General features: G+C 36.5%; 3 protein-coding genes and 1 long non-coding RNA gene across 8 annotated transcripts; 1 reads left to right on the top strand and 3 right to left on the bottom strand.

The window, feature by feature from the left end:
- The first annotated feature begins 518 nt into the window (after positions 1-518).
- LOC143347818 (putative multidrug resistance-associated protein lethal(2)03659) lies at positions 519-26,395 on the top strand. 4 transcript variants are annotated; one of them, XM_076777375.1, is made up of 13 exons: positions 519-678; positions 790-915; positions 18,326-18,467; positions 18,548-18,799; positions 18,915-19,170; positions 19,243-19,417; positions 19,609-19,765; positions 21,720-21,922; positions 22,272-23,583; positions 24,058-24,272; positions 24,343-25,421; positions 25,500-25,607; positions 25,674-26,395. In XM_076777375.1, the coding sequence occupies exons 3-13, from the start codon at positions 18,394-18,396 to the stop codon at positions 25,704-25,706; spliced, it is 3,864 nt and encodes a 1,287-aa protein (XP_076633490.1). In that variant the 5' UTR covers positions 519-678; positions 790-915; positions 18,326-18,393; the 3' UTR covers positions 25,707-26,395. The 4 variants fall into 4 exon arrangements, with proteins under 4 accessions (XP_076633490.1, XP_076633489.1, XP_076633492.1 ...); XM_076777374.1 differs by having other exon boundaries at positions 519-915; XM_076777377.1 differs by lacking the exons at positions 519-678; positions 790-915 and adding an exon at positions 4,352-4,681.
- Positions 5,656-8,078, bottom strand: LOC143347851 (uncharacterized). 2 transcript variants are annotated; one of them, XR_013080673.1, is made up of 3 exons: positions 7,053-8,078; positions 6,723-6,878; positions 5,656-5,715 (listed from the first exon to the last, which is right to left on the bottom strand). It is a non-coding gene; the product is annotated as an uncharacterized LOC143347851 (long non-coding RNA). The 2 variants fall into 2 exon arrangements; XR_013080672.1 differs by having other exon boundaries at positions 5,715-6,336.
- Positions 10,376-11,508, bottom strand: LOC143347849 (uncharacterized). The gene is made up of 2 exons (XM_076777431.1): positions 11,234-11,508; positions 10,376-10,977 (listed from the first exon to the last, which is right to left on the bottom strand). Exons 1-2 carry the CDS (start codon positions 11,237-11,239, stop codon positions 10,504-10,506), a joined length of 480 nt encoding a protein of 159 aa, XP_076633546.1. The 5' UTR covers positions 11,240-11,508; the 3' UTR covers positions 10,376-10,503.
- On the bottom strand, positions 11,595-15,196 carry LOC143347847 (odorant receptor 43a-like). The gene is made up of 5 exons (XM_076777429.1): positions 15,037-15,196; positions 14,763-14,862; positions 13,180-13,287; positions 12,705-12,860; positions 11,595-12,129 (listed from the first exon to the last, which is right to left on the bottom strand). Exons 1-5 carry the CDS (start codon positions 15,189-15,191, stop codon positions 12,079-12,081), a joined length of 570 nt encoding a protein of 189 aa, XP_076633544.1. The 5' UTR covers positions 15,192-15,196; the 3' UTR covers positions 11,595-12,078.
- Positions 26,396-27,320: the final 925 nt, after the last annotated feature.

Here is a 27,320-nt window from a genome sequence, read left to right as displayed (position 1 = left end):
ATTAAACGACATTTCGTTCAACTTTCATGAGATCTTCATCGAGTATTAACAAAATTTATTTTAACAATAATCATTGTGCTATTGTATTTAAACTTATTTTAGTTCTCGATGGACGTCGTATCAAAGTACATATTTCAAACGGACAAATGAAACCTTAACGATAGAATTTAACGCGAAAATAATTTAGCAAACTTTGAGCTAAAGTACCATTTGTTTGTAAAGATTAAAAAAGACTGCATTGAATAGTACGATAAAAATGTTATAATTCCATTTAAGAAAACGACGCATGTAATATCGTGTGCAATATCGTAAGGAAATAATTCGCGAATAATAACTGGAAATCATTGTTTCGTTTATTTGTCCAAATGCGCTGATTCGAATATCCCACCACTTTATGGCGATGTAATTCAATTCGTTGTACACAGATGGCGGTTATTGCTCGTCTCTGCAGTGCAAGCGTAAGTATAAAGCATTCGTATGACTTTCGCTTGGGATGCATTCTCGAGTTATTAGGTCGTTGCCTTGAGATATGACAAAGAAAATCGTTTGAAACTGGTGATTGTTAACTTTGAAATGTGTGACGGGGAAAGTACGTTTTCTCTAGCGAATAATGTGCACGAGCAACGTTACGCTCGACTCGGCTTACAATAAAGTGTTTAGTGTGAAACACGAAGCCAGGTAATAGTTTAGACGATAAGAACGAAGGAAACCTTGATCGATACTGCAATAGTGGCTCGTGAAACACACAACAGGGCATGTATTCATGTTTGTACCTTTTTACTCGTTCAGTTGGCAAGACGCTTCTGTACGGTGTGGTCATGCGAAAAACTAAGATGTCGCGTAGCGTGTAGAAACGATTGGACAACGGTATTCGTTGAAAACAGACATTGTTGCGACTCCAAAGACGAGTTTGCAGTAAGTATTGTGCTATTTTATCATCTTAACATTACGCGATAGCCTCGAGCCGCTTTGTTAATTTCAATTATTTTCATCAAGATCGGGTAATCGGACAAAATTTGTTATTTGTACTACCAAGTTCAATAAAGTGTTAAAAGTAATTCAATAAAGTCTGACGAATAATTTTGTTCTATTTGTATTTATTACCATTGAAATTAATCGATAATTAAAAGGTTACGATGATAAACCAAATCTGCTGTTCGCACGATTGTTTCGACACTTGGTCACTCGTTACGCGGAGTGTAGTTTATCGAGAATTTCGTGTCAATCCTTTATTAACCTTTTTAGTATCAGATCGTTTGATCCATTTACTAAGTGTTCGAGAAACGAATTCGTGTCATCGCAGTTACACGTGTATTAAAATAAATTAGAGACCGGAATTGACATTCCTAATTGTTTTTGCAACGAAATAATTATTTAATTCGTCGCGGGGACAACAATTAACGGTAGCATTTTATGTAATCTCACGTCTATTTATTGCCTTTCGGTTCTGCATTTGTAAATCGATATTAGCGCTATACATGCGTATCTGCCCCGTGCAAACGTTTATGGTACAAAAGTATACTGATTATACGCAAGGTAACAATCGTTCAAGGATAATCGGCGGTGTAAAAGTAAATAATTTAATCGTTATTTCCAACGAAAGCGAACAGAAACTTTTCCATTGAATTATGATGAATCGTGCAACGTTAGATTTATCGCGCAATTTAGTAGGAACAACGAAACGATTTCTCTTGGTTTTAACAAACGTTTTGTCAAATTTCTTACCGCAACTCAACAAGCTATTCGTTTTTATGCATTGCTTCGAAATTTACAGTTTGCAAATTTCAAATTTATATTTCTGTAATTATTCGAATCGTGTATGTTGCATGTAACTCGTACTTTGTCCAATCGAATTTCCGTAACCATCGACGATACGTTACAATTAATTGTGGAAAGTAGTTTTCTATTTAACAGGTACACGAATTTATTCCAAAATAAACGACACGATGGATTAGAACTAGAGACGTTTTAATAGTTTATTATGTTGATATTTGGCAAGTATTTCAGTGCTGGGAATAACGTTAAAATATCACTATTCCAATAGAATTATCTTCTGTCTTGTTCAACTTATTTAATAACAGAATTTCAAATAAAAAATATGTCAAAGGCGTAAATTTTAAACGAAGCGAACTTGGAATAAAAAAATGGTACGTTTCGTTAGGTTCTAATCGGATATTCACCGATGTTCAAAGACGTTGTACCTTCCTCTTACGTTCGTTTATCTTGTTTAAAATAAATTGATTTAATTGGTACATTGTGTACGAAATCAGTAACCTATTCTCCATTTGACACACAGGATTTATTTGGCGCGTGATGCGCGTAGAATATTAAATTCTACGCGAAACAATACTTCCCAATTGATACGAGCAAGCGAAGAGACGAGAAATTGAGCAGGATTGGTGGATAGCCAAACGACAACGTAGTAGGGATAGCCCCTCGGTGAACTTTAAGCGATCGATTGATATTGTCTGTGCCTAATACGTTATGCCATAAATCATCGTGAAATAACGTACTCTCAACCCTCTTGACTGCGTTCGAAAGAATTACTCTTTTCATTCTTCGTCGTTCGAACGAACTCTCATTGATTCTCGTTATTTACCAAGCATTTTAAAACTTCGTGATAATTACCATCGAACTTGACTTTCAATTTTCCACTAAACACTACCGAGACTCCATCATCCGTTAACCCCTTTGAGTAAAAATGACCAGGTTTGGAAATAGATTGGGAAATGTAATAAAAATTGAACCACCTTTATTCGTAACAATTGCATGTAAAATTCTGTGGCTGGTTAAATGGTCTGAATAAGTACGTTTGCACGAAAATAAATCTTAAGACAAGAGATCACAGACTGTTGTATCATTTTTTGTATCATGGCGGACGTGACTTTGGATCGGTAGAGACCCACGTGCGCCATTTGTATCATTTAGGTGTGTGGTTCCTTACAATAAATAATATTTTTAGATTAAGACACTGAAATTTATATTATATTTTTAATAAAACAAATGCAGTATTTGAAAATAATAACAAAAATACAAATAGGACGAACAATGCACAAAGAAAAAGTTGAAAATCTAACATCTATCTTGTTTCTGGTTTCGAATAGCACTCTCTGTTGGTTTACGTGGGTCAGAGTAGACCCAGGTACGGTTGACGAAGGGTTAAATAATTGGAATTACTCTTGAAGATAATCGATTACGAGATAAATAAGAAGGCATGAAAATCTTATTCATTATTGAAAATGTATCGAGCATAAAGAAAAACAACTGTCCTGCTTATAATTATTCTATTTCTACAATATTTGGTTTACCGTGTATCGCGTTGGAAAACAAGAAAATTTGTTGCTACATTGATTGCATGGAAAGTAGAAAAGGGTACAAGTTATTAATATCTACCCATTTGCTTGCAATCTGCAAACAGTGTCTGTTTGCCATACAGTCGGTCGCGTTACTTATTTAGACATTTGTGTGCAAAAGTGCGTTGACTTGAGCTCTACTTGAAATGGACTACTCTATTCGCGTTACAAATCCTTCGTGTAATAAACACTGATAAAATCTCAGAGAAAACGAGCTATCTATCGGTAGCATTTTCAGATTTAGCAGAATGTGCAAAGTAAATTATAACACGATGCTTCGTAGCAGAACTTTTCGGAATCTTTTCTTCTCCCGAGTCCTCCATTTATGCATTAAACGTTTCTATATCGAGATTCAAATCCAGGATACAAGAAAAGGCAAATATAAGAATCAACATTATTTATTTAATTGGGACAAATTTTAATGGGGGATTCTAGAGGCCAAAATAAGACGAAAATCAAGAATACCAATTTGTTGATGGAGGCTTCGTTAAAAAGTTATTGACAATTAAATTCAAATTTTTCAAATCATTCTAAAAAAATTATTCTCAGTTGCTGGAGTTGATTACAATCACTTTTGGTCATTACACATACCCCCGAAATCCTACGCACTTTCGAGAAAAAAAATTCCTTACCAAAAATCTAATCAGGTACCTAATCGACGAAAAAAAAAATTTCAAATCGTTCTGAAAAAATTATTTTCGGTTGTGAGGGTCAATTACAATCATTTTCGGTGAATAGACATAACCCCGATAACCTACCCACTTTCTAGAAAAAAATTCGAGAAGTTGTGAAATTTTTTGACAAAATTAAAAAATTTCGAATCGTTCTGGAAAAATTATTTTCGGTTGTGGGGGTCAATTACAATAATTTTTGGTGAATAGACATACCCCCGAAATCTTGCGCATCTTCGAGAAAAAATTTTTTAACGAAGCCTCCATCAATAAATTAGTATTCTTGATTTTCGTCTTATTTTGGTCTCTAGAATCTCCCATTAAAATTTTTCCCTGGGGTGGTCGAACACCCTGTATATGACGAGTATTCTAAAGTTTCAACATAATTGAAGGATAGCTTAAAGTGGATGCTTCGTTAGGTCTAAGTTACACCTAAATAGGCGAGAGTGGAATAAAACGGAATTGAAACACCAATGTTTCCCTCGGATAAAAGCTGTTAATGAATTGCTATCGCATGACAATGTCTAAACGGTCCTCGACTCCTCACAGCAGTTTGTCATCGACCATAGACCCGTGTACACGTTATTTTTTCATTGTCAGTGTCGGAAAAAATTTCCGGTACCAAAGTTTCGACTTGGATTCAGAGAATTTACAACAGTAAGTACTGCATCGGATTCCGTATATCCATTAGACTGCATTTTGGCGTTTCACTCGGTTCTTTATCTGACGCTGAAGTGCAAATATTAAATGTTTACTAAATCACCTCGAGCGGAGCAAAACGGAACGCTTTAACACGAGATAAAACGAAACGCTTATGGGGATGGAACGGAATGGAAATGTTTTTTAGTGTCTCCGTTTATTTGTAATTATTAGGTTATAGATCGAAGGTTTAATTGCTAATCTAATTTCCACGGAAATTGATTGTTTTGTAGCAAATTATGATAAGTAACATGATTAATTAATGTAGATACATTCTTCGTGCACGTGTTGATATTTTTATAAAAATCGACGCGTATCCTCCCCCCCAATTTGTAATGAAAATGTCCAATTGTACGGATGGATATTTCGTACTATTTAAAATATCGCATTTTGATGTATAAATTCATATATCTCGGGAACATAAGTTAAAATATAAAACGTATCTAATGGTTATTCGAAAGAAATATACGTGTATATCTTTCAATTATTTGATGGATATGTGATTTAACAAAAAATTTAAATTTAATTTAAATTCAATTTACTTTTATTTAAAAATTTATAATTTATAATTTATAATTTATATCTAGAAAGTACATTTATTTTGTCCATACTTTGACTGCCACGTCACCCATATATGGGTTGCAAGACTTTCCCATTATGGAACTAAAACAATTCATTCTGAAATTGAAATTGAAATGTTAAATAAATTTTAAGTTATGCAGTTTACAATTGTCTAAAATCGAAGTTTTGGTCTCGTAAAAAATTGTACGATTTTTGCGTGGCAGTCAACGTGTTAACTGATGGCTTTTGATTCATAATAGCGAAAAATAGTTTCTAGTTTTCCATAGCAAGTTGTTTACAGTGGATATTGATGTACTTTAGGAATCGTTTATCATACACCGACCCTGACGTACACTATTTTATCGAGTTTCGGATGATAGAGCGATATCAAACGTGTTGTAAATCTGTCACACGGTAGACACTGATAATGTCTGTATAATAAACATTTAATAAAGAATTTTTTTATCTAAAATGACAAATTCAATTGGATCATAAAGCGAATCTTGCCATGCACATTAATGGAATATACCGTTTCGAATTGTATCTGTTTAAGATGAGTCTTTCTGCATAATAATGAAAAACAAAGTTCAGCTTGAACTGATTAAAAACACTGTTTGAATAATGTATCGAGTGAAATTATTTTAGCTTCATTCGTTCAAATTCAAGATTTGAATTTTTAAATCAAAGCCCATTTTTGATTAACGTTGTTACGACGATAAAAATAAATCGAGTAAGAAACAGGACGATTAATATTATTAAAAGTACTTACGCTATACGAATTGAATATTCATTAATGTTTTCGCGGTAATAATAATTTATTTTCGTCCAGGTATCTGCAGGTACAAGACTCTCTAATTATCTTGAACAGTATAATATATACTATAGTAGGAGTTATTATTTTCCTGTATCGATATAAGAGTTATATACATATAACATTGTCTAAGATACATTACGCCAGTCGAAAATCTCTTCAATAGCGACGCGCACTTTTTATAATATTTTTATAACCCAGCACGTAGCATGGAAAAGGCAGCCATTGAAGTTTTCATAATCTGTTTGAAAGAGAAATTGTTACCAATGGTTTTCTTTAATATATCTCGAAAAATACATTGAATCGAACAATACTATTGCATGTAAATTCAAGAAAGACAGGCTTGTTATAGTATTAGACACAAAACATTAGAAATAGTCTCTAATATTTCAAATAAATCTCAGACAGTTTAATGAAACCTATATTATTCTTTCTAAACGCGCGTAAGTTTATTTATTAAGTAGCGTAGAAAAAAATTCAAATTAAACAACATGATAGAAATTCGTCGTGAAATGAAGTATTTAAAGTGAATCGTGAATAATTAATACGAACAAAGAAGTCTGACTCTTGCAAGAAACATTTTTGTCATTCGTATAAATATGAATTGATAACAGTGGTCGTACTTACGCCAATAAAGCCGAACAACGAGAATATATAAATTCTTCCGGCCGTGATGTACATCATTTTTTGTCCATTCATTATACACGTCAACAATGCTCTTCTATCATTGTATTCCACCGCTGGCCAGTCGATATGGTAGAACGAGTTACCAACCTTCTGGGACTAAAGCATACGATTATGTGTACATCTTAAACAACGTTAACAGTGTTGATAAGTTTTTTGTAAAACCGAAGAAACGGAGGAAATATATATTTACACTTATGTACTTCCTTACAGTTGTATATTAAAAAAAACTTAACGCGTCGATAAATTGTTTATGGAGTATAGTCTACGTACCTCGTGCATTAACTGTTGGCCTATGTAAGAATACAAGAATAAATAGGAAATCACAAGCATGATGTGCATCAGGAAATTGTACGCAAGTACTGGGTCTGTAGAGATTTTCTGAAAAGTGTAATAAATATTTAAACGAATTAATACACGTACAGTGACGCGCAAATGTCTCCAGCCGGTTACAGTGACACGCTACAGTAGTTCCGAATCACATTTAAATAATTCTAATCGCAAAAATAATAAATGTACATACTTAGTACGTTAACTTGATACAGAAAATTTACAAACTAAGTCGAAATTTTTTAATTTTCATCGGATAGATGACGAAACACCTTTGGGAACGAATTTTGTTTCAAGTCGATACCGTAGTTAATTTCGGAGAAAATAATTATTTACGAAAAAATGGCATGGTAATTTTGCGAACACCCTGTATACAAATTTAAATTCATTTTCCATTAAACAAAAAATTTATAATCCAGTTTTATCGCATATCAGTCGTATAATAAATAGGAGTTGCTGAAACTTCTTTTGGTATGTAGCGTCAAAGTAAATTGCAAAATAAACATAGAAGACAGCATAAATAATAATAGCTGTTACGTTCATTGGGTAGAGGATGAAACGCCCTTTAAAATGAGTGGTCGTACGAGTCGATAGCGTAATTAGTTCCGGAGATATAGCGATTTTTGTTTCAAGTCGATCGCGCGGTTAGTTCCGGAAATACAGGCTTCCAAGTGTTTACGTTTCATGGCCGCCGCGCGACGCTCGACGGTATTCCAAGAAATACTACGTCCTTGATATGGCTCTTGGAAATACTACGTCGAAACTAGGTCACGCCAGTCACGTTCGTGGGGTAGGTCAGCACGATGCGTGCGCGAGAGAGAGGCCCGACGCGACGCGTCAGACGGAGACAGCGATAGTCGAATTAAGAAAAATTACCTTTTACATAAATTGCGATATCTCGAAAACGGAAAGTCGGATCGACGAAAACCAAAAACCATTTTAAAGGGGAAGGTTTACCGCTTCCAACGATGGCTCATTTATAAATAAAACATTAGTAGTTTCGGAACTACACGCGTCTAAACTTTCAGTATTTTTAATGCGCGTTAATAGCCTTTTCTACGGCGGAGAGCGGAATTTTAAAAATTACCTTTTACATAAATTGCGATATCTCGAAAACGGAAAGTCGGATCGACGAAAACCAAAAACCATTTTAAAGGGGAAGGTTTGCCGCTTCCAACGATGGCTCAATTTTGCGAAAAGCATGCATGATTTCGGAACTGCACGCGTCTAAAGTTTTATTACTTTTAATTCGCGTTAATAGGCTTTCGTAAGACGGAGAGCGGAATTTAAAAAATTACTCCTTTACATAAATTGCGATATCTCGAAAACGGAAAGTCGGATTGACAAAAACCAAAAACCATTTTAAAGGGGAAGGTTTGCCGCTTCCAACGATGGCTCAATTTTGCGAAAAGCATGCATGATTTCGAAACTACACGCATCTAAAGTTTTAGTATATTTGATACGCGTTAATCAACTTTTCTAAGACGGGGAGAGCGTGGATAGTGGAATTTAAAAGATTACACTTTCATTTAAATTACGATATCTCTAAAACGGATAGTCGGATCGCATAAAATAAAAATCGTTTCAAAGGGGAAGGTTTGCCGCTTTTAACGATGGCTTGGTTTTGCAAAAAGCATGATTAACTTCGGAATTGCACGCGTTTAAAATTTATTTTTTAATAGAAATTGAAGATTCACTCCTTCCACATTTTTTTTACAAAAGAATATAGATCTTTCCTCAAAAAGCAAATAATAAGAATAGAAGTGAAGATTGTAAAATTCATTCTACGTATACTACAGGTAAAGTCGTAAAGTTAAATGGCGTTAAAATAACATTCTATGTTCGAAATTTTGAATAAAATTTTAAAAACAGTTATTTGACCGGTCGTGGTAGGTTCAGTGTTGAGAAATAAGATTTATGGAAATACATTTGTGCGTCACAGTCACTGAACGGTGGCTTCGTGAATGTTTGTTCGTTGTTATGTTAATTTATATTTACATAGAGTGCCGCGAAAGCTTTGTCGTACGGAAATATAAACAACCATAGAGTTACGAGCTTGTACACGTACAATTTGTATATATTTTTGGAAAAGAAATTATGAAATACTTTTAAAAATGTTCTTGTCGTACGCCAATGAATCATGGAAAATTTTATTAGGATAATATGTCTTCACAATTTTGTCGTGCGAGAAAGTATTGAAAGTTTGATGCAAAATAGTTTACACAGTTATGATAAACATATATAGGTGTACGACAAAACTCTCGTAACACCTTACATTCTAAACAAATTCATTTACGTACGATCATTATAGTATACATAATTATGCCCAATCTCAAGCCGCGGCCTAAGAGTTCTAGCAGAAGAATCAGATGAAAACTGTCGTTTAATGTCTCTGACAACCTGTAAAGGGCTTTTGCTAAACAAACTCTTCTCGAACTTCAACAGTGTCAGAAATATCTACGAGGGTCACTGTACATCATTCTTTTCTCTTATGTCTCGTCTGAACTCCGATAAACAGTTTGTTGCAAAATAGGGTCTACGAGCAGAATTGAAAACGAAACGATAATTGTGACACAAATACGTGCAAACTTACTTTATCAGCATGAAATGCTCGATGACGGCCTTTCTGATGTCTTTCTTAAAGTCTTTAGGTTGAATAGTTTGAATTCGATTGGACAATACCGCTAATTTGGCACACAGATGCAGTACTAAGTTCACTATCAAACCAACTTCCCCGCCATGATACACTGACACGTATATAATAGGAAATTGAAACATGTACACCAGAGCGTAGAGGCCAGGATTATTACTGTAGTCGAACCAGAAGTAACTATGGTAAGGCACGACGTATGTAAGAGTGAAATTACCTGTGAAAATATACATATGAAGAACAAGACGTCCGTATTTAAAATATTTCTCGTTTGTGCAACAATTTCACTATGGATTCTGGACATACACTCAATTCCATTGTTAACAATAAACGACAAGGCCAAATTTCAAATAAAAGAGAGATACACGACAAAGATATGTAAGAATGCATAAAAATCGAGGGTATCAACATAAATACCGACGCAAGTGTAAAGATCCCAAATGTGAAAAAGCGCCATTTAGAACATGAAAAACAGTAGAAACCACTGTCGAGCGATAAACAATACATCTAAAAAGGTATCGTAAAAATTTAACGCCGATAACTCGGTTACAAATGGAGAAATCTGAGCGATTAGTTTGAAAATACTGTTTCGAAAAATATTCTATTATTTAACAACGTTATTCCTTTGAGTTTCAAAATTGAATACCAATATTATTTACAAAGACAATTCACGTGGCAGTCGAGTGTTGCATGAAAAATAGAAATATGTTTAGTATCACTTTGTCCAGGTGACTGGGTCATTTATTATTTAATACCTCGAACAAACGAAGCGACCATATCTTTCATAGGTAGACAATACAGAGTTACGAGAACGGATATCGACAACCAAGCGACGAATCGGCCGATGCGACGAGACGTGATGTTGTAGCGAAAGTACAAACGTTTCTCCTCGTCGTTCCTGAAAATCGTTTCGTTCGCGATGTCCGTCTTCATCATGATGATCGCCTCCCTCAAATGCTTCCTGTTGCGGGCCACCACAAGGAAACCACAGTACATCGTCGTCGTTGCGAGCGTTTCTTCCAAGTTCAACGCCACCGCGCCAAGATCGCCCAGACAGTACGCCAGTTCCCAATATTGCAGCACCAAGACCATCGGGTAATACACCACCACGAACTTAAACATTACGGAAGAGTGTTGCAACGGCCAATTCCCGCCCACCCTGAGAAGCCTTTCGGTCAAGACGAGCGGATCTGTGACCTTGATCGACGTAGTATCGACCTGCAACGTTCACGACGTATTATAAATCCAACGATAAAAGCGAGCAGCTACTGGATTGTAACGTGCAATCGCACAAAATCCGTAGAACGGAACATCCACAAACATAATTATCGTCGAACGAAACGTAATCCAATTTGATATTTCTTTTCCTCCGTTGATATTCTAAGAAACGTTGAAATTTGTAATTCTCGTTAAAATAATTTCTGAGAAATCTTTGTACGTTACAACCCCCAACGAAGAAAACGAATCGTCTCACTTTCATCGCGGTTCTCTGGTGCGTTGCTCGCCTTACGAATTCAAACTCTAATTTCGTGACAGCGCATTTTCTCCCGGAGTAGTCGCTCGATCGTGATCGATACGAAGTAATTTAATATGAAAATGGACGAGCAAATAAGGTATTAAACTATTGCTTTCTTCGCGAAGGGTAATTTGAACTTCCCCCCCCGCGCGTCGTTCCGTAATCAATTTCCCATTGACTGTCGCATTAAATTTCTGTCTAAGCTGACACTCACTATAATTACAGACGTTATTTCATTTCTTTTGCAACCAGACCTTGCCACAATTATCGGCAGTTACAAAAGTTCTTAGAAAAGTTCTGTCATTTTCTCGACCTAGGTAATTTTTCTGTAATTCGTAAATGTATAAGCTCACCAGTTAAAAATCATCGATTCGATGTCGTTTTATTAACCTAACCCGACACGTTGGAAATAAGATTTTAGAAGATGAGTTTCCGATTATCGTTGGAAGTACTCGACCAAAGAATATTGTGCCGGTTGGAAAACTCGCCGTCTCTCTGAAGTGTTGTTTTATACTTACTTTCGTAAAAACTTTTTCTCACAGTAATATTGGATTCCGGGGCACTGATTCAACCACGATAAAATAAAAACATTGTTATCTTGGTCACCGAAGGCCAGGTAAAAGCAAATTTTAACAAACACATATGTTAAATATAGACTTTCTGTATTTGTTATTGAATGTTGTTTCTTTTAATTGTATTCTGTAGGTGACCGTTGACAGGTAGCCGTATATTGAAATTGACTGTGTTAAAATTCTTTCTCGTGCCAATAGAAAATAATTCTAGTCATACTATGTATCGTACTGTTACATTCCGGCTCGCAGCATGGAGAGACACGCCATAGAAGTTTTAACAATCTGTTCGGAACAGAAATCGTTGAGAGTATTTTTTTATGTCTTTCACAAACGAATCAATAGTTAATTAAGACACACTCAAACAGTATTTTACGTATCATCGTAATTTATGCTTTATCTTTATCGAATTCATATAACAGCTAACGTAACTTCTAGTACGATATGCAAATACAAGTTATCTTATTGCTATACCTCGTAGAAGATATGTCCAATTGGAGAAGTTTATCGTAACTGAGTATGAAAATGTTACAACGACTTTAATATTTTTTAACATTTTTTTTAAGTTTTAATTGAGACGTGCCTTTTTTTTTTACTCACAAGTAAATTAGATTTAATAACTCGAATTTCGTTGTGTCTTTTTATTATATTTACAATTTTTATAAAGTGTTTCCAACTACGAAGCTTCACAAATTATCGACAACGAAAAATTAAGCTTAAGAGACATATAGGTACACTGATGGACAAAAACGAAGCATCTTATGTTTATTGTATTATGCAACAAGAATGGTAACATGTCATGAAATGTATCATCGTTACTATCGTTCTCTAAATTGCTATTTGAGAAAGGTTGTACTCACCTCGGTAAAACCGAACAGCGAAAAAGTATAAAATTTCCCAGCTGTGATGTACATCGTTTTTTGTCCATTCATCATACACATTAACAATGCTTTTCTTTCGTTGCTGTCTACTTCTACCCAGCGAACATTATAGAATGCGTCGCCCAATTGTTGGGACTAAAGTATATTATCGAGTTAATATCGTTACAACAAAGCCACGAAAATACACAATTCGCCAAAAAAATCGAATTATACATGTTTTCATGGAATTACAATCTTTTGCACGGTATTTTTTTAATACGATTTTAAAGTTACACGGTTTCCATTAACACGATTTATTTAGAATTGCACGATTTTTTTAAAACGATTTACGGGAGCATAACAGTTGGCTGATAAATTGATACGAAATGAATCCGAATGTTATCCCTAATTAGGGATCGTAGAAATTCAAAATTTGATTAAACGTGGATAAAGAAATACTCATTAACGTACGTACCTCGTATACTAATTGTTCGCCTACGTAGGAATACACATATAAAAAAGCACCTACAAGAAAGGTGTGAATGATGAAATTCATTGTAGCTATCTTGTCAACGTCGAGTTTCTGAAAAGTGGTATAAATAAAAAGTGACGCATATACAGGGTGTTCGGTCACCCCTGAGAAAAATTTTAATAGAGGATTCTGGAAGCCAAAATAAGACGAAAGTCAAGAATACCAATATGTTGATGGAGGCTTCGTTAAAAAGTTATTAACAATTAAATTCAAAAATTTCAAATCGTTCTGGAAAAATTATTTTCGATTGCGGTGGTCAATTACAATCATTTTTGGTGAATACACATACTTCCGAAATCCTATCCACTTTCGAGAAAAAAATTCGAGTAAGTGTTCAGTTTTGGGTGAAAAAAAAGACTTTTGAATCGTCTTGGAAAAATTATTTTTAGTCGCAGGGGTCAATTGCAAGCATTTTTGGTCAACTGACATACCCCCGAAATCCTACTCAGTTTCGAGAAAAAAATTCATTACCGAAAATACAATGTCTGACCATACCGTTGGTATGTTTCACTGAAATTTCATGCGAATCTTTAAAACGTCATAACTTCTGAACGGATTGGACGATTTTAATGTTTAAAAAAGCAAACTACGCGTATTTTAATGTAGAATATGTAGAAATTCAAAAAATATTCGAAAAGTTGGTCCTTGACCCCGCAAAATGAGAAAAACCCCATAAAAAGGGTCCAATTTTCAAACAGCCATAACTCCTACGATAGTGAATATATTTCAATGAAACTTTTTTCTGAAGTAGAGCTCATGGGTACCTACAAAAAAGTATTACACAACTTTTCCGTGCGTCAAACAAAATTACTAAAAATGAAAAACGAATTTTTAAGAAAAATCGACAGGAGGTAGGTGCCTAAATTTTTCGGCGAAAAAAAAAATTTTCGAATCGTTCTAAAAAAATTATTTTCAGTTGCGGGGGACAAATACAATCATTTTTGGTGAATAGACATACCCCCGAAATCTTGCGCATTTTCGAGAAAAAAATTCGAGAAGTGAAATTTTTCGAGAGAAAAAAAAATTTTTCAAATCGTTCTAAAAAAATTATTTTCGGTTGCGGGGGTCAATTACAATTATTTTTGGTCAACAGACCTACCCCCGAAATCCTACTCAGTTTCGAGAAAAAAATTCAATACGGTCGGAACTTTAAACGTTAATAACTGTTTAACGAAACCTTCATCAACAAATTGGTATTCTTGATTTTTGTCTTATTTTGGCCTCTAGGATCCCCATTAAAATTTTTCCCAGGGGTGACCGAACACCCTGTATATTGCCAGGGTGTTACAACTTACTATGAGGATGTTACTAATTTATATTAACGTAACCTTCTAATCTTTTGTCAGACTTTTGCATCTATCAAATACTCATACAATTTCTATGTAACAATTTGTTTATGCAGTTTATACATTCTCGTAAATTCATTGTATTTGTGTACGAAATTCTGAGATAAACTCTAAAGTATACTAACAGATACATTCTTACAACACAGTATTCTCACATACTAAGTAAATTCATTTACTTACGATTAGTACGAGGTATAACGATAAGCCCAATCTGACACCACAGCTCATGAGTTCTATCAGAAGCATCATTTGGAAATTGTTGTTTAATGTTTCGTAATACCTGTAAAAGACTTGTTTTGACAAACTATTCTCGAACTGTTGCAGTTCCAAATGCGGGATCAATAATAATTCTTATTCGTCTTGTACAAGGTCTAACGAACGATTAATTGTAAATAGACAAAATTTTAATTGTAATTAAAAATGAAAGAATAACGCATCAGAAATACGTACTTACTCTTTCAGCTCCAAATGCATGATCACTGTTTTTTTGATGCCTTCTCTGAACGATTTTGTTGAGTCCACTTGAATATTTCGAATACGATGAGCGAGTATCGATAACTTAGCGCAACAGTGCAGAGCCAAGTTGACTATTAAACCTACTTCCGCCATGTGGATCATCGGTAATATACACCAGAAGAATTGGTAGATGTACACCAGTGCATAACGAGACGGTGTCCTGTAGTCGAATATCATATGACCCCGGAAAGGCAGACGATAAACAAGGCTGCCATTAACTGTGAGAATATACGAAGAAATACATGTTTGAGAGGGGGGGGGGGAGATTTGTGTAAATCGCTAAACTAAGTTTTTGGGTATTCTTTTTCTTAGGAAACAATTGAATAGATCTTTTCGAAACATTTAAGATATTTTACTGAATATCGAAAAACATGTATAAGGACTTATACCAGTATTTATTAATTAATGAATACCTCCTTTAAAAACATGCATTTCTATTAAAGGACGGATATACATCTGTCCAACTGTAGTAAACGAGACTAATGGCGCGTATCTGCAGAAATTATAAGAGATGGAGTTGTAGTAGTGGTACAAACGCTTCTCCTCGATATTATCGTACAGCGTTTCTCTTTTCATATCGTCTCTCATCGTTTCGATTATCGCCTTCAAGTCATCGCCACGTTTAGCTACCACAAGCATACCGCAAAACGTCGAAATCGTTAATATACTTTCCAATAAGTTGTGCACCATGTTGTCTTGACTGCCTACGAAGTCGATGAAATCCCAAATTTCTAAAGCTATGTGCACGGTATAGTACACCAGCGAGAAGGTGAATATTATTTTATTGCGTTTCTTGGGACAGATACCGGTACACTGAAAAATCTTATCGTTCGAAAGATGCGGGTCTCTGATTAAGAGGTCGTCCTTAACCTACAACGTGTAAATTGTTGAAACAATATCGAGATGTATGGATGTACGAAAGTACCGAGCTGTAACATGGGACAATCGAAGTTTTCGAAAACCATTTAGAACCATTATCAAAGCTATTATATCGTATGTTACAACTCGGTGAAAAAGATCTGTCGTCTCACCGGCATCGCGATCCGTCGTGCGTTGCTCGACTATCGAATTAAAACTATAATTGCATGGCTACAAATTTCGTTCGAGCACGGTCGGTTGGCTGCGATCGATGAACGATAATTTCTTGCGATAATCCCCTCGTGAATTATTATTTCCACCGCTAATGAAATTTTTTCATCAATCGTACAGCTTCTAAGTTACTATAATTATAGATAGTACTTCGTATCTTCTGTCCATAGACAGTGTCGTAATTATCAGTAATTGCACTCGGTGTATTTGCTGCATTATCTATCGGAAAGTTCTGTCATTTCCTCAACCCGTACGGTTTCCTTACAATTTCAAACAGTTTAAGCTCATTATTTAAAAATCACTCTCATTAAACTAACTTTTAATAATCCGACATAGCGTGCAAAAGTGAAATTTAGAAGATGAACTTTAACGTTTAGCTAAACATTTTTTGGTACACGTTTCATCCAAAAGGAATCGGCCTCTATTGAAAAATGTCCGACATGCTTGTTTATTGTTGTTTAAAAAATACATCAAATCTAAAATTTCTTTTAAATTTTAAAAATAATAATAATAAGGCCAAGATTTCTTGCCCTTTGCGAAATAGAAACGTTTACCAACGACTGTTCGAGGTACGAACACAAAATTATCGTTTCTTGAAACTCGTGTGATACCACCAGCGTTGTTCAGCACGATCGTAAATCTCGTCTGCGATACAAACAATGATAAATCAGCTTCTGCAACAATGAAATTGCCTATACGACACGCGACCTCGTATCGCGCGCAGTCACAAAAGAATTGTTCGTGCTGTTCGTAATCGAGTTTCTCATCGTTCAAAATTGTGTATATTTACAAAGCGCTGACATGGAACGATTCGAGAACCGCCATTCCCCAAGGAGGAACTCCAGCGGCTTACTTTTGTAAATTCATTGAAAACTGATTACGAACTTCAAGGAAATTCAAAGAACTGATTTATAGAAACATTGTTTCTAAATGCAAAACGAATTAACAGAATAATGCAGAAATTCAAACCTTAAAATACAGAATGTGTATATACGAGAAAAAGTCTGAACGAAAACGATAAAACGAATTTAACGATCCGTGATAGTTAAAAAATTGCTAGTGGAAGAAAAGTTAAAATTCTTACACGATACGATGGTTGAAAATCTGTGCTTGAAACGAGCCAACTTCTTTGAAAACGCGTTGGTTCTGAGACAATAAAGTATTTTCTATCGGGAAATGACGACGTTTCAGGTGTCGAAGAATCCTAAAAGTTGTTCTCTCTTTATTACAAAAATTATTAGAAAAATCAAGAGATAATGAATTTATATATCTTTCGTTTCACTCACGTGCGTAGACTTGAAAAATAACTGAAATTTTATAAATCAAATATCTTTTCAAGTATTATAAAATACGGTGATGTAGAATGATTTGGTAACTATGATCCGTACGTAACGATGTTTAAATATAATAAATTTTACGCATGCAAGTGTCGCCTGTCGTCGTTTCCAGTAATAGGATTTTGTGGAAACAATTTTGATGTTGAGGTAAAGCACTTTTTATATTTACGAGATGCTGTTAGTTTGTCACTATGTTACAATGATCATTTAATTCTCACTCATCATTGATAAGACCTCGTGCGATAATGATGGCGTAAACACGCAAGATTCAGATCTATCTTTGTCTCGAAGCAGTGCACACGCATTCTCGAACATCTCGTCATTCGCGGTGGTGAGTTTCTTCCTGAATGCCATTTATTTATAGATTTTAAACAATATTGTGTCTAACGTTACATACGATTTTATTTCAAAAATTTTGTTACGTAAATACGCGTAGATATGCATACGTATTTATCGTAAATTGTATACGAGAATTCTCTTCAGAAGTTATATTTAAATTATATTCTTCTTAGAATAATTAGAACATTTTCGAATTCCTTCTATATCCGTGTCGTGCGTTACGAATTAACGAGTGCACGAGAACGATGTTACTTCAAATCTTAAATCCTCGTTTCCTGTCTGTATTTTAAATTCGAGCATTTCCTTATCAGCCCCGCGTGCGTATCTGCATTTTACCGCTGTGTTTTCCAAACGTTTCATTTTGACGGGCCGACAAATTTGTTTTCAAACTTCTGGGGACCAATAACGCTGGTATAAAAAATATATTTCGTATTGCATTTCTTTGTAATTCCTTGGTTACAGCAAATGAAACCCACGCGAAGAGATCTATATTCGCGAACGTTTTGAGATGAACGGTCGCCCCTGCAAAAATGGACCGAAATCAGAAGAAAGAAGTGAAAAATCCGCGTCAGAATGCCAACCCGTTATCCATACTTACGTTCTGGTGAGAATCGTTCTAACGGACTCCGTTTGTTTTCATTCGGGCCAAGAGCAACTTCTAAACTCGAGTCGTTCGACGAACAGGTGGATTCGCAAGCTCTTCATCGTTGGTTACAAGAGGGAATTGGAAGAGAGTGATCTGTACTCTCCTCTGCGAGAAGACAAGAGCAGCAATTTGGGGCAGCATATCGTGAAAAATTGGGAGAAGGAAGTGACGCGATGCGAGGCGAAAAAAGATGGCTCGAATCCAAGTTTATTCAGAGTACTCTATAAGTGCTTTGGTAAATTAATCATAAACACTGGATTGATGTTGTTCATTCTAGAATTTGCGATAAGGTACCTCGAAGCTACACGACCGTTCGACGTGATTTTATGCACACCTAACTGTGGAGATTTTATTTTATTTTTAATTTCGATTATTTCGAGCCTCTGATCCCGCGTGTTGTTTCAGAATCGCTCAGCCTTTCCTGCTCGCCAGACTGTTGCGTTATTTCTCTGGTAACAGGAAAGGATGGAACGCCGATATATATTATTGCGCTGCAGCATTCTGTCTGTTGCCTTTTGTCGACAGTATAATCATGCATTGGTCGTTGCAATGTTTGATGCACGTGGGAATGAAGATCAGAGTGGCGTGTTGCACGCTGATCTATAGAAAGATACTGAGACTATCCAGTTCTGTTCTCGAAAACGAAACGTCTGCTGGACAGGTGAGGGATCGATCGATCGAGACCGATAGCTTGAATTTAGATGCACGGCTTTATTCGTTCTCACTCTTTCAGATGGTCAATTTCCTGAGCAACGACGTTAACAGGCTCGATTACTTTGTTTTTAGTATTCATTACTTATGGATCGGACCGCTACAAATCTTTCTCATAGCGTATCTTATATATCGTGAAATCGGATTGGGCGCCATTACCGGAATGTCGACGTTTTTGTTGTGCATACCATTGCAGTGTAAGAACGACAAAGAAATCGTAACGCATTAAGCGGCAAATACATTTCCTTGATTCTTTTTTTCTTCGATACAGTTAACGATAATAACAGTAATACGGAAATAAGGTCGTTTATACGATCTTATTTCGTTATTTTCGAACGTAGGTCCCGTACGTTAACGAACAGTTTTTATTCACGTTGGATTTTTTTAGTGTACTTAGGTCGAAAGGTGTCACGGTTAACGCTCGGATCGGCGCAGAAGACCGACGACAGGCTGAGATTGATGAATCAAATTATCGCTGGAGTAGAAATAATCAAGATGTACGTGTGGGAAGTTCCGTATTCGCTTCTTGTCGAAAAAGCCAGACGGTAAGGAAACCTTATAAAATAACCTGACAAGTACTGAGATAAAAAGCTTAATCTTGTATCTACAGGGTGTTCGGCCACCCCTGGGAAAAATTTTAATGGGGGATTCTAGAGGTCAAAATAAGACGAAAATCAAGAGTACCAATTTGTTGATGGAGGCTTCGTTAAAAAGTTATTAACAATTAAATTCAAAAATTTCAAATTGTTCTGGAAAAATTATTTTCGGTCTCGGGGGTCAATTACAATCATTTTTGGTCATTAGACATACCCTCGAAATCCTACCCACTTTCGAGAAAAAAATTCAGGTAAGTGCTGAAAGTTTTGGGTGAAAAAAAAGACTTTCGAATCGTCTTGGAAAAATTATTTTTAGTTGCGGGGGTCAATTATAATCATTTTTGGTCAATAGACATACCCCCGAAATCCTACTCAGTTTCGAGAAAAAAATTCCTTAACGAAAATCTAATGTGAGGTCAGAAATGCTTCCCTGGAGTTTCATGCGAATCTTTAAAACGTCATAACTTCTGAACGGATTGGACGATTTTAATGCTTAAAAAAGCAAACTACGCGTATTTTGATGGAGAATATGTATAAATCGCAAAAATATTCGAAAAGTTGGTCCTTGACCCTGCAAAATGAGAAAAACCCCATAAAAAGGGTCCAATTTTCAAACAGCCATAACTCCTACAATTGTGAATATATTTCAATGAAACTTTTTTCTGAAGTAGAGCTCATGGGTACCTACAAAAAAGTATTACACAACTTTTCTGTGCGTCAAACAAAATTACCAAAAATGAAAAACGAATTTTTAAGAAATATCGACAGGAGGGTGCCTTAATTTTTCGACGAAAAACAAATTTTTCAAATCGTTCTAAAAAAATTATTTTCGGTTGCGGGGGTCAATTACAATTATTTTTGGTCAACAGACATACCCCCGAAATCCTACTCAGTTTCGAGAAAAAAATTCAATACTGTCGGAATTTTAAACGTTAATAACTGTTTAACGAAGCTTTCATCAACAAATTGGTATTCTTGATTTTCGTCTTATTTTGGCCTCTAGAATCCTTTATTAAAATTTTTCCCAGGGGTGGCCGAATACCCTGTATATTCATCAAAGTATCGCGTAACTAAACGAATATTACACCAACATTTTAAACCAGAAAATCTATACAATTATGCAAAATTATTTCGTAATGTTAACGGACAGACCTTTATTTTACGCAACCTCTATCGTTGTTCTCAGATACTTTCTACAATACCCCTTCTCTGGGACTTATTCATAGAGTTTCCAGATACTTTAGTAAAACTAATACGCTCAAAATCTTATATCGTGCTTTGTCAAGACCTATTCTAGAATATGACAGCATAATTTGGTCTCCTCATTGCAAAACGTATATCGACAACATTGAGAGAGTTCAACAGAAATTTCTTCGTCTTGTTGCTAGGTATAATGGGTGTCCCATGCCTCTTGAATCACATAATTATGACGACTTACTTATTAACACTAATCTTCAAACATTGCATAATAGAAGAAAAATCACAGATATTATGCTTGTAAGTAAGCTAATCAAAGTTTCCTCTGCACGTACCATCAAGATATTTAAGAAATCACTTTCTATTTTATTCTGAAAATTACCGCACAACGTTTCTCAGAATTGTGTAAATTTTGTACACACTAAAACTGATTTAATCGAACAATCGTTAGAAAGTCTAAAATTATCAACGTATTCTAAATTAATTTATTTTGTTAAAATTTTATAAGCGATTGACTATGTAAAATCCACATTTGTAGTTCCTTACATATTATATATTTCGTACTAAAGGGTTTATTCCTGTTAATAAATGAATAATAATAATAATATACCGGTCGATCTAAAGCCGATATATTTTAAAATATAAAATTCTCTTCAATTATTCTACCACCGCAATTCGGAATTCTGAATGGCATTTTTCGTTCCAGGAAAGAGGTGAACGTGATAAAAAGATACTCGATCGTCGAGCAGCTTGGGCTAACGTTCGATGTCTACGTTCCTCGCGTCAGTCTTTTCGTTACTATTTTGACGTACGTCTTCACTGGGAACAATATCGACGCCGAGAAAGTATTCATGACCACAGCGTTTTATTCCATTTTACGGAGCTCCGTGACCATTGGATTCGCATTAAGTAAGTTGTTCGTTTATCGCGAACTAACTATATAATTAACCAGATAGTATAACGTTAAATTCGTGGAAAAAATTTTATCAGAATCCAGCTCGTATCGACGAACGAACGTGCGATATTCGATTGCCTGTGTAGGCGTCCATAATTTAGCGGAAGCGATAGTCCAGGGACGTTCATGTTCCATCCGTAACTTTTCCATTTCCCTGGAATTAACCGAGCGATTATTTTCAATTTTCTCTATTTTCTTGGATATCCTTTCACGCCCGACATAAACGATAACGTTAAATTTCCGAAGACACAGAATCCAGCTTGTATCGACGAATGAACGCACAATGTTCGATTGTCTGCCTAGGCGTGCATAGTTTAGCAGAAGCGATAGTCTCCATCAGGCGTCTAGAGAAGTTCATGTTCCATCCGGAGGTGTCGAAATCCGGACCAGTGAAAAATCAAGTAGCCTCTCAGTCGGTTCCCGTCTACTTGAAAAACGTCACCGCCAGGTGGGACCCGTTCAGAGAGTACGCGTTGCAGAAGGTGGACTTGAGGGTTGACGCGCGGAACTTCGTGGCGGTTGTCGGTCAGATAGGGGCTGGGAAGAGCAGTTTGTTGCAGGCGATACTTGGCGAGTTGCCTTTGGAGAAGGGCGTCCTGGAAATCGACGGGAAGATCAGTTTCGCCGACCAACGTCCGTGGATCTTCGCTTCCACGATCAGACAGAACATCCTGTTCGGCCAGCCCATGAACGAGGCTCGTTACAACGAAGTGATCCGTGTCTGTCAGCTGAGATACGACATAGAGAACATGCCTCATCGCGATGGTACCATGGTTGGCGAGAGAGGGATCAATCTGAGCGGTGGACAACGGGCTAGGATAAATCTGGCTCGAGCTGTCTACGCAGAAGCCGACGTCTACCTCCTGGACGATCCTCTGTCGGCTGTGGACAGCCACGTCGGTAGTCGGATCGTCGAAGAGTGCGTGTGCAACTTCCTCAAAGACAAAGCGCGGATCCTCGTCACCCACCAGGTGCAATACTTGAAGTCCGCCGATCAGATCGTCGTGATGAGCAACGGCGCTGTCCAAGCCAAAGGCACCTTCGAGGAGCTCCAAACCATGGATCTGGACTTCATGAAGATCTTTCGTGACGTGGGCGAGAACAAAGAGGCCGAAACGTCCGTGATCCGTGAGGATAATTCGACCGAGAACGCGAAGAAAGACGAACAGGTCGCGAGCGAAGAGCCTGTCGAGGTGGCGGAGTCGAGGACGATCGGGAAAATATCCGGCACGGTATTCCTGGCGTATTGGAAGGCTAGTAGAAACTCTCTTCTGGTCGTTGTGATGCTGATACTGTTTGTCGGTAGCCAAACGTTGGCCAGCGGCAGCGATTATTTGCTAGCCCATTGGGTGAATACCGAGGTCTCGTCGTGGGTGATAACCGAGAATGGTACGATGGATTTTCAATGGTATGGCCCGTTGTCCCGTCATGGAATTATTTATCTTTATAGTGGGTTGACCATCGGCGTCGTCTGTCTCTATCTGTTCCAAACGTTCGCGTATTACGCGGTCTGCATGCGGTCATCGAAAAACTTGCACGCACAGATGTTTCGTAGCATCGTACGGACCGTGATGTATTTTTACAATACCAATCCGGCGGGTCGAATATTGAACAGGTATACGATTAAATATGTACGCCGACAGGGTCGGCTTATGGTGATACAGTCAGAGCTATATACTCTTTACTTATATTTTTATTTCTTTTTCTTTTATAACATTGAACTACAAAACCGATAGAGAGGTACAGTAGCTCGCGAAAGTATTCGTCACCACAACAAACAGAATGCACGCGTTAGGTTCAAGTTTTCAAAATGAGATTGTAAGTATGCATACGTAAAATTACAAGCATTTAGTGTAAATATACCGTTTTCGTTGGTAATATTATTAAAAAAAAAGAAACAGGAACTCTGTCTCTTTGAAACTGGGCATTACAATTTAATCCAGTTTCTATAAATTACTCTATGCATTCAGTGGTTACTATACAGGACAGAGATAAAGGGTTCAAATACCTAGAGCTGGCCCTGTATGCGAATATCAAATTTTCCTTCTATCGACGAAACAGACATTAACGACGACATTTCTGAAACAAGGTTTTCCAAAGATATCGGTATCATCGACAAAAGGATGCCATTTACAATGTTCGACGTTATGATGATGTTCTTAACTTTCATGGGAACCGTGGTCATCATTAGTACCGTGACTCCCTGGTTGTTGATACCGACGTTCGTCGTCATACTGATTTTCTACTTTATGAGAGTGGTTTACATTTCGACCAGTCGTGCTATCAAACGCATGGAGGGTGTCAGTAAGTACCTTCTGGCAACAAATTAATAAGATGAACGTCACGGAACTCGGCTAAAAATGTTATTTTACAGCACGATCGCCCGTGTTCGATCACGTTGGCGCTACGCTGCAAGGACTTACGACGATCAGAGCGTTCAAGGCCGAGAAGATCGTTTCGTCCGAGTTTGATAATCACCAGGACCTCCACACTTCGACTTGGTTCATATTCTTCACCACTTCGCGAGCCTTCGGCCTTTACATCGAAACGATCTGTCTGGGTTACATAGCGCTGGTTGCTATCACGTTTTTGGTGTTCGAGGACCTGGCCGTGGCCGGTGACATCGGTTTGGTGCTCACGCAAATCATGGCGGTGACCGGGATCTTGCAGTGGGGGATGAGACAGACGGCCGAGCTGGAGAATCAAATCACTTCCGTAGAAAGAGTTCTAGAGTATAAACGTTTGGAGGAGGAGCCATTTTTGGACAGCACGCCGGAACAGAAACCACCGAAAGATTGGCCCAGCAAGGGCCACGTTAAGTTTAAGGACGTGAAACTGAAGTACGGCCCTAAAAGCTCTTACGTTCTGAAGGGGGTGAATTTCGTGATCATGCCCAAGGAGAAGGTTGGCGTGATCGGTAGAACCGGTGCTGGTAAAACTTCATTGATCAGCGCGCTTTTTCGATTGGCGTACGTGGAAGGAGACATCATAATAGATGGTATACCCACGAACACTGTCGCGTTACACGATTTCCGTTCAAAGATTAGCATTATACCACAAGAACCGGTATTGTTCGGTGGTAGTCTTCGACGAAATCTGGACCCCTTCGACGAGTATTCCGACAAAGTTTTGTGGGACGCTCTGGAGGAAGTCGAGCTGAAAGAAACGATGTTGGACATGGCTGCTGGTTTGAACAGCAAAGTGGCCGAGGAGGGCTCGAATTTCAGCGTCGGTCAACGTCAATTATTATGCCTTGTTCGCGCGTTAGTTAGGAATAACAAAATTATGGTGCTCGACGAAGCCACTGCCAATGTCGATCCACAAACTGATTCCTTGATACAGATCACCGTCAGGAAGAAATTCATGGATTGTACTGTCTTTACTATAGCCCATAGGTTAAACACTATAATGGACAGTGATAAAATACTTGTGATGGACCAAGGTTACCTAGTAGTAAGTAGCCACGCGTTTGGAAATCTTGACAAACAAACGTTAGATACGTTTATGTACTTCACGTGTATTTTATTATAGGAATTCGATCATCCGTACATTTTATTGCAAAAGAAGGGACACTTTTACAATATGGTGCAACAAACTGGCGCTGCAATGGCAAACAGCCTGTCGGAAGTGGCGAAGAACGTAAGTGATAGAACGAATAAAGATATAACAACGAGATTAATTAATTATACGTTTGTTTTTTTTTAGTGTTTCTATAGGAGCAACGAAGCATCGTCTTGATGATAGTCAATTTCACGTAATATTTAAAGGTATATAATATATACGAAAATTCTTTTTATACGTCCAATTTGTATTTTACTATTTAGGAGCAAAGAAGAAGCTAAATATATCTTCAATTATACAAATTGCCATGAAAGTATAGTGCTTACCAAGGTATTACTATTTTAATGGTCGAAAGTCGCAGATATTGCCCAATTTCTTCCGTGTTCTTACATGTTGCCGCGTAACATGGTGAAACTTATCGTAGAGGATTTCATAATCTGTGCGAAACAGAAATCGTTGCAAATGTTTTTTTTATGCGCATAGAAAGAAAGAGTAACTAAATACTAATAAGTATCTCCTGATTGTGATTTATACAGAGTTGACATAATATTTTCTGCTCTGTATAAACGAATGTTATCACGTTCGAATTAAAATGTGAATACGTCTTGAAAGATACGCAGACAAAAAGACAAAAGTAACAAGTGTATTTGTACCGTAATAAATTTAAATTGATAAATATGAATAATTGTACCTACGCCGTTAAAACCGACCAGCGAGAAAGTATATAATTTTCCAGCCGTCACTGTCAAAGTTTTCTGTCCGTTTATTATGCATATCAGCAATACTTTTCTATCGTTGCTTGCTACCTCTGGCCAGTTCATTTCATAGAATGCATCGCCAACTTTCCGAGATTAAAGTACATCGATGTATAAATATTTTCATTTTATGCAATTTGGTAAGAATGCTTATGGTTACAACAACGAACGGGTTAACCGTTCGAATAAAGTAACAAATAGTTATTTCTAATAAACGTGCAAGCAAGTGAAATAATATCTCAACGATTATTTTTCAAATAATTTATTTCCACAATGCTCGAGCCAAGTTTGAATTAATTCTCGTACAGTTTTGAGATATTAGAGAATCGTGGAATCTGATCGAAGAACTTAACAAAAATTTTGTGAACAAATATTCGTGACCGTACGTACCTCGTACATTAGTTGTTCGCCTACGTAGGAATACAAAAATAAATATGCAGTTATATCAATAGCATATATAAAAAAATTATACGCAACCAACGGCTCTGTAGAGAATTTCTGAAAAATTGTAACATTGAAGCGAATTTGTAATACAAAGTGTCCACATTATTATTAGCATTCACGCTGTTACAAGTGACTCGAAAAAAATAAAGAAGAGCTTTACAGTTTTTTTTATGGGCAATAGGACAGTATATTTCAATTTTGCATATTTACCAATTTTTCAAATGATTTTTTTCTGAGTTTATAGAAAAATAACTGGGATGAAAAATTAATTTCCCTACGTGAATAGTCTTGCCATTCGACACATTTGCATTGGAAATTAAACGCTTTTGATAGTTTTAATCGTAATTACAGTCATGCATAAAATCATCCCTAATACCAAACGTATTAGATCATTTACGTACGATTAGCACAATGTACAAAGCAATGCCCAGTCTGATGATGCAGCTCAGGAGTTCTACTAGGAGAATCGTTTCAAACGTAACGTTTAATTTATCCAATAATCTCCAAAGGATTTGTGCTAAACAAATATTCATTACTAACTTTCACAGTGCCACCGATATTAAACTATTTATGGAATCAGCCGTATGTAATT

Source organism: Colletes latitarsis, chromosome 11 (genome assembly GCF_051014445.1).
Source record: "Colletes latitarsis isolate SP2378_abdomen chromosome 11, iyColLati1, whole genome shotgun sequence".
Classification (NCBI taxonomy): Eukaryota; Metazoa; Arthropoda; class Insecta; order Hymenoptera; family Colletidae; genus Colletes; species Colletes latitarsis.
The sequence above is the reverse complement of the archived record's forward strand: the minus strand, read 5'-3'. Positions and strand labels throughout refer to the sequence as shown.

Bases quoted from the DNA above. Each gene is read 5' to 3' on its own strand.
- LOC143347847 (XM_076777429.1), bottom strand. From the start codon at position 15,191: ATGGCGGAAGTAGGTTTAATAGTCAACTTGGCTCTGCACTGTTGCGCT. The intron at 13,288-14,762 runs GTAAGTAAATGA...ACCACTTTTCAG, and splicing joins CGTTATACCTCGTACTAATC to AAACTCGACGTTGACAAGAT. The intron at 12,861-13,179 runs GTACGTACGTTA...AATATACTTTAG, and splicing joins GCGAACAATTAGTATACGAG to TCCCAACAATTGGGCGACGC.
- LOC143347818 (XM_076777375.1), top strand. From the start codon at position 18,394: ATGGACCGAAATCAGAAGAAAGAAGTGAAAAATCCGCGTCAGAATGCC. The intron at 24,273-24,342 runs GTAAGTACCTTC...GTTATTTTACAG, and splicing joins CAAACGCATGGAGGGTGTCA to CACGATCGCCCGTGTTCGAT. The intron at 25,608-25,673 runs GTAAGTGATAGA...GTTTTTTTTTAG, and splicing joins TGTCGGAAGTGGCGAAGAAC to TGTTTCTATAGGAGCAACGA.